Raw genomic sequence first — 18350 nt, 5'->3', positions numbered from 1 at the left:
TACCTTCTGATGTATCCTCACAAACTCTGCACTTTCATCTCTGCAGCTTGTTTTGTTTAATATTGTTTCCAGTGTTTTTATTTCAAGTGAACACGTGCAATTATTCTATTTAGAAATGACAGATTAGTGACACTAATGCTATCATTAGCATTAGTGACACTAATGCTATCATTAGCATTAGTGACACTAATGCTATCATTAGCATTAGTGACACTAATGCTATCATTAGCATTAGTGTGGACGAGAGTTATGGACATTTCAACCTTTATTGATGAACTCAAACCAGAACAGAACGAGAGAAAGGTAAACACATGAAGTACAGAGCAAAAGACTAGGGTCAGAATAACAGGTGTAACAACAAAGCAAAATAGATAAATGCAACAAGTTGTGATGGTTATGAACTTAAAGAGTAACAAAGAAATTAACTATTTAAATTGGTGATAATGGAACTTTTATATTTACATAAAAAGATGTCAGAATAAGAATGTGTGAACATTAAGGCCGTACACACACCAAAGATAAATGTGCTTTACAGGCTCTTGGTAATGGTTTTCCATCAGTGAAATACGGCTCTTTACTGAAACCTAGTGGCAGCAGAATGAAACTGCAACTACATCAGCAACACATGTTCCTCTCTGATATCCCAATGTGCTTTTCAAAAACAACATGTATTTTGGAATGGATAAAAAATAACACAAACAAGTAGTTGTTGATATTTCAGTCTAGACAAGAAGAAGAACATTGTAAAGAAAAATATTATATTAAGAAAGTAGATAAATGTACAAAACAATGGAAATTGTTTCTTATCAGTAAATTATAACTCTTTAGTAATATCTACATTTTCCAACAAGCCAGCAGTTAGGGATCAGATCTCTTGTTGCAACATCTCTACATTTTGTAATTTCTTTTGGAAAGAATCATGTTACAAAATAAATGTATACAATTGATTACATTAAGTTGTGAAATACTTAACAAATTATTTACATTTGAGCCATTCAGATTAATAAAAACTAGGCTGAAAACTCATTGCCTAATTATTGGAGAGGTCCACCCTGAGACATGTATTTAAAAGATCCATATTACCCTGTGTAAATAGAAATATAAAATATTTCGGTAAAATGAAAAATATTGTTAAAATAAGAACAAGCCCGGGTAGCTGCTCTCCGGATAGAGTCCAGGAGAAACGAGAGAAGGAAAGTAGCCTTCGCTCAGAATCTGTGTTACCTTCAAGGACAAGGGGAAATAGTTAAAGTTAACAAAACACAGGACTAGACTTCAACTGTCACACACACTCCACGAGGTTTTGCTTCAGCTCGAGTCGAGGCATCTGTAAAGACATGGGTCCAGCTCACGGAGAGCATTGATCAGAACCCTGCTGGCTTCAGCTCCTTTATTTCGCACCGTGTCCACCACCTCTCGTGCTCCGTCATTTTGGGGTTTGGTTCTGGCTGACGTCATTTCAGAATCAGTGATAACTCTAGACTCAAAGAGTTTATCCAGAAGGTCCTTCAGGAGAGGTGGAGACACTCTTAGAATGAACTCTGTCCGATGTGAGAGCAGCCATTGGTCTGCTGGGTCTCTGCTCTCTGCTGGGTCTCTGCTCTCTGCTGGGACATTTCTCTGGGACAATTCATGCCTTGGACCTGGTAGATAAACAGGGAAAATACTTACCGGGGGCAAAACGCAACATCTTGCAAAAAACAGCGTCTGAGGGCTTCTTAACATTTAACAACCTATGAATGTGTCATACCCACTTAACGGGAAGAAACTCAGCTATCAGACAATATTAACAATTTTTAGCTAAACAAAACACAAGGGTAATACCAAGCTTCTGAATTAGCCCTGAGCGAAAAATGCTAACTCACATAGCACAGAACTCATAAAATATCCTTATTACTTATTGGATCTGCACAAACAAGACATCAGATTAAAGCTGAGATTCCACAGATTCTAGAAATACAAGTATCATCACTGTGCGATCGCGGCAGGGGAAGCAAACCCAGACAACACACGATGTAGCTTTACGGAGCAAAAACTGGAAATATGTCTTATATGTCTATAACTTTTCTGATCAAAAGTTGTATTCAATGGCATTAAAACAATAAAAACGCTGCTGAAGGTTAATCCAATGTGTCTGTGTCACTTTGAAATTATTACTGATAATCCATCTTCATATTTATGTCAATATCTGAGTTTTCATATATAGCTGCTATGATAGCTACCAGAGTGTTTGACAGCTTCCGGTTTTGGGCATTCCGGCTACGCATCACTCATTCACCAATGGGTAATGTTTAGATGGATTTTAGGAACGTCCCCTCGATTCTATTGGCTCTAACGGTTAAAAAGAGGTGTCAATCATCAATAATGAGCAAGGGAAGCCAGAAATATGGAAAATCCACCCAAATGACCCCAGAAGTGTTTTTTTTTTTTGCTAAACCTCTCTAAAAAAGTCAAATGTCACTTGTTTTGCATCAATCTTGATACAGGGTTCTTATTATATGTTATAGTTTGGATAATTTACCCCTTTTAGAAGTGAAGGTATAGTCATTTGTTCTGGGAATGTCATTTTCGAGCCTGAGGCCTGAAAAACAGGCTCAGGGCTTAACTGGATAACCAACAATCACATTAAACAGATCTGTTAAAAATTAAAGTAACTCAGCATTCCCAGGGGTGGATTTCTGTTCACTTGAAGTTATAATATGTAACATTTCCTCATTAAAATGTCTGAAAACTACTACACCTATGTTATTTATGTTTTGTTGAGCTGTTTACCTACATTATCCCAAATGGTTCAGAGATGTATAATTTTAATCAAGGTAACAGTACGTCTCATCACGGTCTCCTGTAATGGGGCCGTATCCACTTAACCATGAGAAGCTGAAGACTACAACTCCCATGATGCCACGCTGTTTCACCACCACACCACACTAGATTTGACTATGGTTTTAGAATATAACGGGTTGTGTGTTTAATGTCGTAATGATGCGCTGCGATGGAGCCTTAATAGAGATTGCTATGAGATGGAGCTTTAAAGTTATCCAGTCTATCACTGGGTCTGAGCTCAGGAGGAGTCTTTACCTTCCAGTGACGCGCGACAATACCAGACTTCATTTCCACCTTGATCCTGGACCTTCAAAACCACTCTCTCGGTGCTCGTCGTCAGGGAAACTTGAAATGTCGGATGGTAGTTTGGTCCAAAGCTGGAATCAAATGTTTTACTCTGAAAACCAGAAGCAGAAGTTAAACGTTTATCTGTTTATTTCCTGATTGTGATATCACATGCAGATAAATGTGTGTTAATGACCATTGTGTTCCTTTAGAGGAGTATCAGTGACTCACCTCAGGCTGTATATAGAAGCCCTCAGGTTCACAGTGCACACTGTAACTGTGATGAATGTCCAGCTCACAGTCGGAGGAGTTTGTGATGTGCACAGCACGTTTGTGTTTGTCAGCAACCTTCAGTAGGAGGGTAACTTTAGTTATTCTCAGATAGTCAAGGCTACTTTATTTAAAGATCACATTAAACAACAACAAACGTGGACAGACCTGCTCCACAGATTGATGAGATATACAATCAATTACAACATAATTATAAGTATATATTGCCTTTGTAAAGGAATATTCAAAATATATTATTTTAATTATTGGATATAAGCTATTGAAGAAGCTATTCCTTTGGCACAGGGCTCACTTCAGTGTCTGTTTGAGACACACCAGGATTTCAGCTAACTTTGTTGTAATTGTCATTACTAGAGGCTGAGGGACGGGCGTTTCTAAAAAAGCTCACGTAAAGAGGCTGACTTTACCTCCTCCACATGGACGTTGTTCTGCAGCAGATGTACATCCAGTATTTGCTCCTCTCCGGACGGTGTACGTAGAAATACCAGAATTTGGCCTTTTATACGCCACTTTAGAAGCCTTTTCAATGTATCGATGATAAGGCCAAAGAGAGAGAGGTGAGGCACCTTCACCACCACGTGAGTGCGTGTGACCTCCAGCGGCTCCAAGATGCTCCGGCCTTCATCAGTGATGTGGACGACAGACAACAGGCCATCCAGGAGCAACGCTGTGGAGCAAAGAGCTGGTCATCTGTTGCATTGCTGCTAAAACAGCTTCATCATATTCAATGTCACACTGCTTTAGTTCAGAGGTAATGTTGATCTAATGTCATTCACTTTTGAGCCTCACTAGGGTGTACCAGTTTATATCCTTCACCGTTTATTTTAATGTTTAATTATTGATCTGTCCCCCTGTGATCTTTCTGGATGGGTGCATTTACTGTTATGCATAAAAGTTATTCATTATTTTTGTATTTATAAGAACGCTGAAATGTTTGTCAGAAAAGCTTGACTGTGTCAGGTCTCATGTCTGATTGATTCTCTAGATGTGTGAAGAGTTTTCTAAAGCTTTTAGGGCATAACAAAGTTCTGTTGTTTTGTTTTGTACATGGTTCAGCCAGACTGACAATGAAAAGAGCAGAGAGAGCAACATATGGATAACAAATCAAGAATTAATCAAACTGCTAGCTTAGCATCACAACAGTTACAGAGAGTTAGCGTTGAGTTAGCACTGTTAGCAGCTGAGCATGCTGTGGACTGAAAAATCCCAGTTTAAATCTCTTTAAACTCAATTTCTTCTTTTGGGGACAAAACTATTTGAATGTAAATAATACATTTTGTGTCTGAATTATACTAGTTTAATAAAGCTGCTTCATAACCTTTGAATGGTAGTGGATATAAAAAGGTGCCACAGAAACATTATACAAGTGTGTATTTGTTAACACTGCAGATGTCTTACCATCCTCTGTCTCACTGTGTGGCAGGTGGAGCTGGCAGACGGCAGTTTCATCAGAACTCTTCACGTCGAACAGCGGCCCTGCTGCCTTCTTGCCAGCTGATTGGAGGAGGCTCTCCTCCCAAGGGACCGTCCTGTACAGAAGCTCCGCCTCCTGAGCCATGACGAACACCAGGCCAGTCAAAGCACACTGGAACACACCTGGACCAGGACACCTGAACCTAAAGACACACAAGGGACAAGTTACTACACCAAGCGTTCACTGGCTTGTGTTTTGACTGACAGTTGTTCATCCAGCTGGAGTCTGACCTGGAGGGGGGTTTGTTGAAAGATCTGAAACACCTGGTGATTACAGGAACATCATTGAAGATGTGTCCACATGCATCAGTATGTGTGTGTGAACAAACACAATAAAATGAATATAAATGTAATGTGTTTAAAATAGGGCTGTCAAGTTAACGCGTTAATAACGCGTTAACGCAAAAAAAAATTAACGCCACTAATTATTTTAACGTGATTAACGCATGTGTATTTTTTGTCCTCGGCCGCCCCGTAGTTTCAGAGCGCATCGAGTTTAAAATACCATCTACAAGCTGATGCTGACAGCCCCGCTCCTGCCGCCCGCTTGTGGCAGACCACACTTCCACGCTCATCGGCAGGCCCGGACTGGCCATCGGGAGGACCGGGAGGGTGTGTGTATGTGTGGCGCGACTCGCGAGCGAGGCACACCTTACGTGTTGTTGTTGTTGTTGTTGTTAGCACCTGGTGCTAGCTAGCTGCGCTAACGGATATAAGGAGCTGTTTCAATGAAAACAGAGGAGCGACATTTCGCCGACAACTGCGCCGAGCACTTGACTTTATGCAGGTAGCCAGACAGTGGGACATTGTACGAAAAGTCAGCACACTCAGCACGGATAGTGCGCGCAACATGATTGCAGCGTCCAGGCAGCTCCCGTTCGAGCATATATGCCTTGAGCTGCACATAGCTCCAATGATCCATCACAGTGTCCACACACACACACACACACACACACACACACACACACACACACACACACACACACACACACACACACACACACACACACACACACACACACACACACACACACACACACACACACACACACACACACACACACACACACACACACACACACACACACACACACACACACACACACACACACACACACACACACACACACACACACACACACACACACACACACACACACACACACACACACACACACACACACACACACACACTTTGTATTGTATTATATTATTGTATGAGAGAGGTTCCAGGTTGAATTGAGGCAAATATTTGTAATGTTCAGAGGTTGTTGTGTTTAATATTCATGAGAATATTTGTCATTGTTCAAATGATAATAAACAAACATATAAAGCATATTTGTCCACTCATATGTTGATACAGATGGAGCATCTTATTTCAGACTCCAGCTTACTGCTTCCTGCCTACTACCTGCCAGTTACCTGCCTAAGACCTGCCAAAGACCAGTATCTGGGAATGTTAAGCCCTCCCACTATTTTCCAAGAGGGCGTTGCCAGATTTTCAATTTCAGGATTTAACCAGGAGATGGCGCTTCCTTCAAAAAAACAGGAAGAGAACTTTTCATGGACTTTCAGTTTTGTTTAGAAGAGCATTTGAACACATCAATATTTTAGATCAAATAAAGTATATCTAATCTTGTAATTCAATAATATATAGTCTTTATATATTAAATAACTATGGCCAAACTAGGACTTAGTTTTTCACAAGAGAAAATGCAGATATTATATAAAAAACTAAAGTTAAAATCTTGTTTTTAATGCCCCAAGAGCAATAAAAACACTTGGTATAAAAAATCCTGAGTGAGGCTTTCATAAATTGCATTTAGCTGACGCTTTTATCCAAAGCGACTTACTATTTAATAAATGATAAATGATTATTCATAACAAATATGAGTGATTTGTGATTATTATTCATGCTATATACTGATATAGGGCTAAGTAAGCAATCAATCCTGCAAATTAACCCTTAGTTGTTCAATATATTTATTCAGACAATGTGAGTAGAAATACAGAAATTCTGCTCCCACCTAAGGCCAACGTTGCAATATTACAACATTTCCCTAAAAACTTACCAAAACGTAAACATTTTTAAAACTCTTTCATTTCTGCTCCAGAGGCCAGGGGTTAAATTGGGATTTGATATGTGGGGGGGCTCTGTTAGAAGGTGCGACGGGGGGGGGGGGGGTTGTCGGCCGTAAGCGAACCGGGTGGATATGTGGGACACTGAAAAGTCTATGTTAAAAAGCCTCAGTCACCTTAATTCATGTAATAAAAACATCTCAGGTCAGTAACACTCAAAGCTAAATGTGCAATACCATGTTCAGCTATGTTACTATTTATAATTTTATTGTTGTTGCAACAGAAGATGTTTTTCTTTATATTGAAGTTAAATGCATCAATCTGGTGCACTTTGAGGGCAAAATTAAGAGATTTATGGATACAGCTCTCAACACTCATATGAAACAGAACTGTTATAATAATGAAGAGAAACTATGAAATAAGAAATGAATCAAATTAAAATGTAATTATCATATCATATATTATATAGTGTATTGTATTATTAAGTAATATCATGCATTAACCCCATTATAGCAGACGCCACATTGAATGGATGAACACATTTATGCATCAATAATTACAACAGAGTATTTCTAAATACAAGTTGTAAAAATACTTATATGTATTTAATACTAATAACATAATGATTAATTTTACTTTCAGATGATAAAACTTTTCAGGGTTAGGGTTAGGTCTGGTCTGACAGTGCTTAGCTCTCTGCTGCAGAGAGGAAGAGAAGATCACTGCTCTAAACAAAGTCAAAAATCGTACATCCAAACGGAATAAATATAATTAATTATTATTAATACGTTAAGTCTTGTTCATTGTTTTTCACTTTTATGAAATGTTTGATATTTCCGGCACAGACCCTTTCATACCGGCAAAGCGCGATAGAAACAACAGGAACTGCGACAGCATAAATATGCAAACACAAACCTACAGACTGCTGGAGAAGAGATATCACAGGGGTGGGTTGGGACACACACATTCCGATGGCCAATGAGTTTTAAACAAAGAGTATACTCAACATAGGGGGGTGGGGGCTGGTGAACGGTATGGTCAATGTTTGTAAACACTGTGACATTTTGACTTTATTTGATCATTTCAGTTAAAAACTAACGTTCATATTTCTCTTTTTGAGAAGAGAAATATGAATATGTTAGTGGCTGACCCAGCCCCATGGTCTGTCACAGTAGTGCGGGAAAGAGAAGTGCACTGTTTTGCCTGGCTGGACCTGTAATTTACAGGAAAGGAGTGCACGCTACTAAAGAGACACGCTACCATGGAAACCAAACAATGGTGTTGCTGTATTGAAGTCCGAGTGGAAACAGTCATATTTGGAGCGTTATGTTAGAATGAAACAGCCAGGTCGTGACTCACAAAAAAAAAGTGTTACTTCACTAACTGTAAGGTTGTCACTCAGAGTAACCTACAGTTAACTTAACTGTTGGAAAAGAAAGATCAGGGGGGGGAGAGAGCTGTGGCTGATGGGCCATTAGGTGTGTAAACACACAGCTGAGAGCTGCCGTTTCATTCTGACTGGTAACAAACGGTAACAACGGACTATTTTTCTTAGCGGATGCATGTCAATTTAAATCAATACATACAACTATTTTTTAAATCAATAAAAACATTTTCTAAATCCATAAAAGCATTTCAATTAATATTGGGAGTCATGTCGTTACTTTGTTGAGAATGTGGCCATGTAATAAGCGGGATAATTTGCAGCGACTTGGTCATTATGGGGAAAAATAACACCCAGGGATCAAGATCCCTGCGCTACGCGTCGGGATCTTGATCTGCCTGACAAGGCTCCATTAAAATATAAATATTTTTAGTGAATTACTGAGTTTAGGCACGTTAATAACATTTTAATGAAGTTGAATACAGTATATTCATATTTGTCAGTGATTTCATGTCAATTCGGCGAACATAAACATAAATGATCGTGGTGAAGATGATGATTAAATTAGGATTAAAAATCGAGAGCCGGCTGCATTTCCTCTCGTTCGTTTTTTTCGACTAAACAACATTATTTTGTTAAATAACAACATGGTGATATTTTGTAAATGATTACATGTCTTATTTAGCACAGACTATGATCCTATCCGTGACATATGGATCTTAACAAAGATCCGCTATACATTAGTACCAGACATACTGTCCATCCAGTTTACTGTATCGAAGTTGATTTCACATGAGCTCCAGTGTGGAACCCCACTGCACCCCCTGGTGGATCAATGATCCATTGCAGCTGGCTTCACAATAATTAAATGTATTTATCACGGGGGCGGTATCAAGTCAGACTGGGGGCCGGCTATTCATCACGAACCGATCACGGGCCGATCACGGACCAATCACGACCCAATCATGACCCTCGCGTTTCAAACTGTCTGAAATAAGATGCTCCATCTGTAAAAGTATTAAAAACTTGAAAAATATCCCTCTAAGGTACATTTAGAACAGAAAAAAAAAGTGCGATTAATTTGCGATTAATCGCGATTAACTATCGACAATCATGCGATTAATCGCGATTAAATATTTTAATCGACTGACAGCCCTAGTTTAAAATAATGTTTGGTCATGTTATATGATCACCTGTATGAAGATCCAGTTGCGTGTTCAGGTGAGAAGGATTCAGCAGCCTGGAACAAACAAAGTTTGTCAAAACACAGTATTACCAGCCAATCGCAGTATTACCAGCCAATCACAGAACACAAGTACCAGCCAATCACAGCACAGTTTTACCAGCCAATCACAGCACAGTATTACAGCCAATCACAGAACCGAAGTACCAGCCAGTCGGAATATTTCCCATTTCGTCGGGCATCCAGATATTTTAAATGGCATCGTCATATACATTTATTGAATCAACTTGGTGATATGTAATCCTCTTGGGCACACCTCCCATTAAAAATAAAAAAATAAAAATTCAATAGAAATATTCATAACTCATAATCGAATACCTGAATCATTTCGATCAATTGCGAACGTTATAGCGTTTAACTTGACAGCCCTAACAATCATATTTTAATTCAGTGGTGAAATAAATACACTTCACTCTTTACGCTCCTCTCTCACCTTTCTGTCCGTCTTCACTTCCTGTTCCACATTGGAGTCACCTGATGGAAAGAAGAAGTGAGAGGTGAGAAAATTCAGAGAAATGTTGACTGTGTGACTGAAACTTGTGTGCACGTCCCGATGCTAACATTACCCCCGCTGAGTAAGTATTAATAGCATTAGTTGAATTGTTAAGTACAACGAAGAATATCCATACATTTTGTGTGGCTTTGCCAGTCACACATAATTAAACTTGAACAAAGAGAAATATTAGCAGCCAAAATGATTGAATAGAGCTGTAACAAAATGGAATTAAAATATATTGTTGTTGTACTATAAAGACTATTTAAGATCAGATTTAATGTACAATATATTGATGAATAGAGGACATGGTTTCAGTACTCACAGGTCTTCTGGATCTGGGCTCTGATCGTCTCATTATTGATCCTGTAGGGATGAACACAATCCAACAGTTTTAGATCCAGTTTAAAATAAGTGTTTGTTCTTTAAGTCAGCGTTGTTACTCAGATCCTGACTGATCTAATGCTTTACATTCCATGATATCTTCTCTGCAAACTCTACGACTGACTACCACAGCTCTCTGCTGCATTACAGGAAGTAAACAGTCATTAGTCTAGAAACCATGAGTTGGAGTAAATAAATGGAACTGAACTGCACTTTCTGACCAGAACTCCTTTATTTGAGGCCCTTAAGTGGTCAACAAATTCAAGCCGGCAAAATATCAGTCAAATTCATTTCACAACCCATAAAAAACAGACTACCTTTTCCCACTCTTATGTACAATCCCATATGTCTGTGAGAGAGTTGATTCCTTATTAAAGTTTGGCTTGCATCTTCAGCTGGCCTTCTATAGTTTATCGAATAATGAAAGAGCCTGCAGTCAGTGGGTAACATCACTGATCTGTTGTGATTCCCCAGCGAGAGAAACACCTCCCTGTGTTTAATACAATACTGCTGAACCAGCGACGTTGACTCAGTCTCTACCCCTCACTGACCTGAGAGTCTCCAGTCTGCAGTGTGGACTCTCCAGAAGATCAGTGAGCAGCTTCACTCCTGAAACCTGCAGATAGTTGTAACTCAGGTCCAGATCTCTCAGATGGGAGGGGTTGGACTTCAGAGCTGAGGCCAGAGCAGCACAGCTGATGTCTGACAACCTGCAGCTCCCCAGTCTGAATAAAGAAAACATGATGAGGATAAAAATCCATTTATAATCTAATCAGATGTTCAGGTTTAATATGTGTAGCTCAACATTACCACGTCCTAATCAATGAGCTTTTCCCTGAATTACAGTGACTGTCATTCTGTTATTAAGGATCATCATTATATCAGCATTCTGTTTATTTTCTGTGAAAACACATTGAAATTATTTGGAACATAAACATTTCTGTGTCAGAAAGTAAACTTTACGTACAACTAATATTAGTTCAGAGGACCTTCTTTATTCAGACCATTTACTAAAAAAACATACATTTACTTTAACAACCAACAGTGGAAGAGTAATAGTTTCTTTAGGAAACAATCAACTGTTATGACAACATTTACAAACGTATGGATGTAATATATGTATGTAGAAGAATTAGGTTGAATAACTAATGAAACATGAGATCTCCAGCAGTAACAGAGTCAGTGAACTGACCTGAGAGTCTCCAGTCTGCAGTCTGGACTCTCCAGAAGATCTCTCAGCAGCTCCACTCCTGAATCCTGCAGATCGTTGTTACTCAGGTCCAGATCTCTCAGATGGGAGTGGTTGGACTTCAGAGCGTATATCAGAGCAGCACAGCTGATCTCTGACAAACTGCAGTACTCCATTCTGAATAAAGAAAACATTATGTAACTTCAGAAAACAATGTTCCCGTTTGAAATAACGGTAACACTTTATATTAAGGTACACAAATTCACCATCAACTAGTTGATCATTTACATGCATATTAGCAGTATATTGGCTCTTTATTAGTCATAATAAAATACTTATTAATGGTTTATTCTACATGACCGTATTCTACAAGTAATAGGCCATTAGTTGAGAGTTTTTCCTCAATAACCCTCTAATTAGTGCTTATTTATTGCAAGTAAGGAAGTTGTTGTCCATGAGTTTGTCTTAATATGCTCTGCTCAATATGGGCCTAATAAGGCAGTAGTACCACAAGAATAGTAATTCTCCCATAATAACACTTAACCTGTTAAGCACCAAGCCTGTTTTTCATGTTTCAGGCTCGAAAATGACATGCCCAAAACAAATGACTACAACTTAACTTCTAAAAGGGTTATATGAATAATTTCTTTTATCAAAGCAAGGTTACATCTGTGAGTTGGATGTAGAAGTGTCAGAATCAATATAGATGTTTTTTATTTTAAAGAAAATTCAGATTTTACATAGTAAAAAACTGTAAATTATAGTGTCCAAATATTCTTTTATACAGATAGTGAAAACTACCCTTAGATGATGGGTTAGTAGACTAAAAGCTTTAGGAATTCAAGTACCCTGTATCAAGATTGATGCAAAACAAGTGACATTTGACCTTTTTAGAGAGGTTTAGCCAAAACCACCCCACCTCTGTGGTGATTTGGGTGAAAATGTTTTTTTTTCCATATCTCTGGCCCCCCTTGGTCGATTTTGATGGTTGACACCTCTTTCTGACCGTTAGAGCCAATATAATCGAAGGGGGAGAACCCCACACACACACGTTGTGAAGAGAAAAGGTGGGGGCTGCGCGCATGTACATTTGCAGCAGAGTGGACCTATCTCTAGCTCTGGAATTTGGAAACGAAAAAGCAGTTTTATTGCTTATGGATTATCAGAAATCATTTCAAAGAGGACACAGACACATTGGATTAACCTATGGATTAACTGCAGCATCGTTTTTTTTGTCGTTTTAATGCCATTGAAGACCAGTTTTGACCAAGGTAAGCCATGTTAGCGTTTCTAGCTACCTAGCTCCACATGTTATGATGTACGCTTTCGTTTATAGCGTCGCAAATGTTTATCACTGAGTGTTGAGGTGGGCACCCCCAGATTCTGTGTCTCCAGCTGATGCAAAACGATGGGTTGGCTGTGCATCTAGGATAAGTAATAAGGGAGTTAGAGTGAGTTTAAGTGCCATTTTAGGTTACAAAATTCAGATTTTACATAGTAAAAAACTGTAAATTATAGTGTCCGTCCAAAGATTATTTTTTACAGATAGTGAAAACTACCCTTGGATGATGGGTTAGTAGACTAAAAGCTTTAGGAATCCAAAGTACAACATATAATAAGTACCCTGTATCAAGATTGATGCAAAACAAGTGAGATTTGACCTTTTTAGAGAGATTTAGCCAAAAACCCCCACTTCTGGGGTCATTTGGGTGGATTTGACCTATCTCTGGCCCCCCTTACTCGATTGGGATCGTTGACACACCTTTCTGACCGTTAGAGCCAATAGAATCGAAGGGGGAGGCCCACTCACACACTCATTGTAAAGAGAAAAGGTGTGGGCTACGCGTCTAGAAATGAAACTATTTTTGCAGATTTTGTCCTTCTGGAGTTTGGAAATTAAAAAGCCGTTTTATTGCTTATGGATTATCAGAAATAATTTCAAAGAAGGCACAGATACATAGGATGAACCTATGGATTAACTGCAGTATCGTTTTTTTATCGTTTAAATGCCATTGAAGACCAGTTTTGACCAAGGTAAGCCATGTTAGCGTTTCTTGCTACTTAGCTCCACATGTTATGATGTACGCTTTCGTTTATAGCGTCGCGAATGTTTATCACTGAGTGTTGAGGAGGGCACCACTAGATTCAGTGTCTCCAGGACACCAAAAACGAGTGGTTGGCTGTGCATCTAGGATAAGTAATAAGGGAGTTAGAGTGAGTTTAGGTGCAGAGATAGGTTAATTTTTTTCGCTCGTGGCTAATTCAGAGGCTGAGTGCTAGCATTGTGGGTTTTTTTTGGAAAAAAAAAATTAAAAAGATCAGTTAGCTGAGTTTCTTCCCGTTACATGGATATAAAACATTCATAGTTTATTAAATATTAAGATTCCTTAGACGTTGTTTCCTGCAAATGACGCGTTTATCCGCCCGGTACCGGGGGGGCCGTGCGTAACAGGTTAACAAATATGATCTATTCTTATGTAACAAGACATTAAACTATTAGTGTTAATTGTGTCTAAATAACTCTATTGCTGGTGAAGCTGTATCACCAGCAAGACAATGCTGGTAGACCAGCAAGACCAGCATGGTGAAGCTGGTACACCAGCAAGGTCTGATTATGTTAGCTGGTGAAGTTGGATTACCATTTTAGCTAAATAAATAGAGAAAGAGAGACAGACAGACAGACAGACAGACAGACAGACAGACAGACAGACAGCGAAACGACGACACAGCAGTAGTTGAAACAAAACGGTATAAAACGTGGTTTTGACGGGCGCGAACGGTCGGGAGTGAAGATCAGTTGAGCCGTTTCTGTGACCCCGCCCAGCAGCTGCTCTTCTGAGAGGAACCGCTCTGACAGCTCTGTGGGGAAACACGCACCTCCTTCTGGAGGTAAGCAACATTACACAATTTCACCCAGTCTGAGAGTAAAAGCTTTCTCGAAGGTTTGTTTTGCTTTCTTACAACATTACGTTAATGTTAAGTTAACCTTAAGTTTGCTAGTAGGCTATTGTTACTTCCCTTCACAAGAGCTAGCTGTCTTAGCTAACAACAGATAGCAGTTTGTGTTGCCCCTGAAAAACATGATGTAGTTATTTAAGGGCAGTGTTGGGCAAGTTACTTCCAAAATGTAATATATTACATATTACTTATTACTGTCTTTTTAAAGTAATAAGTTACATTACAATATTACTGTCTCTGAAATGTAATGAGTTACACTACTTTTATATTACTTTTGAGTTACTTTCACCAAAATAACCGCAAAAGAATGGCTAGGTATTTTAAATGCTAAAATGTAGTTTAGTGCAGCTCATTATACATCCAGTGAAGGGCAATGTGTTATAGCATAACAACTGTGTAGGCCATTAAGGCTACTAACAACTTTTATTACACGGCTTAGTTGAATACTCGATTCTGATTGTAAATTCTTAACATGTGACACGTTGTTAATACAGTACAGACCACTGTCAAGGACTATAATGAAGGTTGCTAAGGAGGATCAAGAAAGAGAAAGGAAAAGAGGTTAAAAGACGGAGCGCTGGACGTCAGATAAATCACCAGAAGAAGGCAGAGAGGAAGTAAACAATAACAGGACACGGAATGGGCTCTGTATTTGTTTTAGTATATGGCCATGTACAGGCCTGGTTCCAGAACAAAATGACTTGGGGTGCATCTGAGATTACAGGGGGTGCAGCAGTAGTTGGTTTACATGAGCAATAGTGGCCGGCAACAGCAATGAAAAATAGCATTGATGTTATGGTCCCCAATGAACAGATTATGGCATTTGTTATGTTTTGAAACCAAGCAAGTGAGAACATTTCAAGTGTGTTAAAAGTGCAATCCTGAAATATTTCACATTAAAAACTGTACTGATAAAACAAATGAGAACATATTGTAAATCAAGGCAAATATTATTTGAACCAGCTCATGGTTTGAAATGGCAAACATTGAAAAGCAAAAGTATTATTAAAACCATGTACTACATCATCACCTTGGTCCCATCATATACTCTGGGAAGAGAATTTTTACTGTGCTTGAAAACTGGTATCACATCATCATGTGAGGTTGACTTTGTGACCTGGAGAACATTTCAGCTGCAACATTAGCTTGTTGATAAGCTTGGGATATGAGATTTTTTGTAGCCATTCATGGTGAAGGCATCTGTGCTATTGTATGCATTATTTTTGACCCAACATTTCTACAGGCATGGCAGAATATGACACTATTTTTACATTAATATTCTAGCCATTGTCTATTTTATACCACGAGCTGCAAAATGACCGCCTGCCCTTACCCCACTGTACAGGCGGGTACTTGTTTAGATATACCAGGTCAGGCTCTGTTTTGCCGTGGTATCCTGGTACCTGCGGGACGCAGAGGGGCGGCGTAGTTTTGGGCGACGAAGACTGCTGCTCCTGGGGCGAGGGCGGCGAGTCAGGCGGGAGTAAGCTAGTGTCCACAACGGAGGGTAACGTGATGTCCCCATCTGATCTGTTGTTACTGTCTGCAGTAGGTGCAGTGTTGCTGGCGTTTAGTGATGGTTGCTTTAACCATTTTCGTATAAATGATTATCCACAGATGTGTGTCTCTGCTGTGGAAGCACTTTGGAAATGATACACGCACAGTGGAGCAGGTCACGCGCACCTGACACAATTTGTTGTTTGTATTTTTCGCTCCGTTCTCTTTTTTGAATAGAGGGTGCATAACATTCAACTGGGGGTGCACTCATAGACTGTATATATAAAGGGTGCAATGCATGCCTATGCACCCCCGAAGATCCCGACGCGAAGCCTGAAGGGTAAACACCAGGTTTACTAATCTACCCGCACAATTTTTCTCTGGTGTCGGAATGTCTCGCTATGTTAGTACATTCTTAAAAAACAAAACACCATTTAATTTCGGGTTAAAATGTGTTGTAACTGCGTTACTGAGCATTGTAACGGGTAATATATTACCCACATTTCATTAGTAATGACACATTACTTTGTTACAGCAAAAAGTAATATATTACTGTAACTCCGTTACTTTTGTAACGCGTTACACCCAACACTGTTTAAGGGTGAGTTAACTTAACATTATCTTACAAGTTGAGAGAGTTAAGTTATATCTCTCACAGGCTCCGCCCTCTACTGGACTCTATGGGTACTACCCTCTATGCAAGCATTCACCTACTGAGATTTCTTTAGACGGCCTTGGGGCGGGCCTACCTGAATGCGCGCGCATCTCACCGTATAAAAGGAGGCCTTGCCTCCTGACTATCATCCCTTTCTCTTCAGCGAGCAGGCAACAACTGAAGCAGAGATAAGACGTTTGAGAGAAGAAGAAAGAGTTATCATACCTCCAGGGAGTCGCCACTGCTAGAGACCCGGGCCTGTTCTTCGTGCCCTGGCTTAAATAGCGGGCGCCGATCCACACCACCTCTGCTTCGAGTGTTTGGGGGACCAGGATATGGCCGAGGCGGTGCCATTCACGTTCACCATTCCTTCCGGGTCCGGCGTCCATGGAAGTCCACCGCCCAGGGCTGTACTCTCCCTGGATGATGATCATGGCGACGGGTGCGTGGGCTACTCGCTCATTGCTAGAGATGCCCCCCGCCTCACCAGGTCGATTATTGGGCCGCAAGGTCGAATAAGTAGCTTGGTCCACGGGCCTTGCCCCAGGCCCGGTTCCCCCGGGGACCGGTGCTCGGTGCTCAGTGGCTTCACATGATATAGGGTGGACCCTACTTCATCGCAGGCCGCTGCTGCCTGCCGTTTGATGTCCCTGGGGGATCACGCCGCATGGCACTTTCCAAAGAGGACCGTGTTGATCTCCTGGGAGCCCCCGTGTTTACGGAAGGGCTCTTTGGATCGATCTCCTTGCTCACGGGATAAGAAGTAATCGCAGCGTGGCTGCTTCTTGCTCATCCCCAGAGGAAGGAACACTGTCCTACACTCCCCGCCCCCTGCTGTAAACCCCAGTATAGGGAGCCAGCAGTTGGGCGCGTGCACGTGAGTGGAATAAACCGAGTGCTGTCAAAGCACTGTGCGGATTCAAGAGACGCTATTGCCGGCGTGCTGTTGTCAGAAAACACACCTTCCCTGGTATAATAGCTCCGATTAATGCATTTCACCATTGAATGGGAAATACAGCATTAATATGTGGGCGCGCGGCCCTCGTAAGAGGAAGAGGAGAACGGTGGGTTACGTTTGTAAACTCTAGTTCTAGAGTGATGTGTGTGGGGAAAAATGCATTCAGTAAAAACGATTGCATTTATCCCAGAGTAAGAGTCATCTCTCTCCACAATTCCACTTTTCCCATAATGTCCGTTTCAAAGAGACGGCAATGTGACGGGGATGTGGGTACAGGGACATTATGGCCGGCGTATTACTGTCAGAGAACACACTACGCCTAGAGCAAAGACTCCAGTTAATGCAGTTTACCGTAGTGGCAAGGGCTGCATTATGGCGGAGCCCGCACTCACACAAGAGCGCGTGGCGGTGTGTTCAGGGACCTCAGTAGAACACACTACGCCTATAAAGACTCCGGTTAATGCAGTTTACCGTAGTGGTAAAAACAGCATTATGGTGGAGCGCATGCTCACACAAGAGCGCGTGGCGGTGCGTTCAGGGACCTCAGTAAATAATCGGCCCTTTCGGTGTCGACCCTCCATGGGCAAATCTTCCCTTCACGGGGAGTTTTGCGGCGGAACGGGTCACCAGAGAGTATC

General features: G+C 40.5%; 1 protein-coding gene across 1 annotated transcript in view; it reads right to left on the bottom strand.

The window, feature by feature from the left end:
• Nucleotides 1–263: 263 nt before the first annotated feature.
• Nucleotides 264–18350, bottom strand: part of LOC117482006 (protein NLRC3-like) — a 39160-nt gene continuing 21073 nt past the window's right edge. Inside the window, exons 7-14 of the mRNA XM_034129951.1 lie at nucleotides 10996–11171; nucleotides 10012–10052; nucleotides 9529–9575; nucleotides 4798–5015; nucleotides 3807–4066; nucleotides 3340–3456; nucleotides 3079–3220; nucleotides 264–1643 (exon numbers count right to left, since the gene is read on the bottom strand). Of these exons, the coding sequence (XP_033985842.1) occupies nucleotides 1309–1643; nucleotides 3079–3220; nucleotides 3340–3456; nucleotides 3807–4066; nucleotides 4798–5015; nucleotides 9529–9575; nucleotides 10012–10052; nucleotides 10996–11171 (1336 nt within the window). The 3' untranslated portion in view covers nucleotides 264–1308. The remainder of the gene's footprint in view (nucleotides 1644–3078; nucleotides 3221–3339; nucleotides 3457–3806; nucleotides 4067–4797; nucleotides 5016–9528; nucleotides 9576–10011; nucleotides 10053–10995; nucleotides 11172–18350) is intronic.

This window comes from Trematomus bernacchii, unplaced genomic scaffold (genome assembly GCF_902827165.1).
Source record: "Trematomus bernacchii unplaced genomic scaffold, fTreBer1.1, whole genome shotgun sequence".
NCBI lineage: Eukaryota > Metazoa > Chordata > Actinopteri > Perciformes > Nototheniidae > Trematomus > Trematomus bernacchii.
Note: the sequence above shows the minus strand (reverse complement) of the source record. Positions and strands in the feature narration are given on the sequence as shown.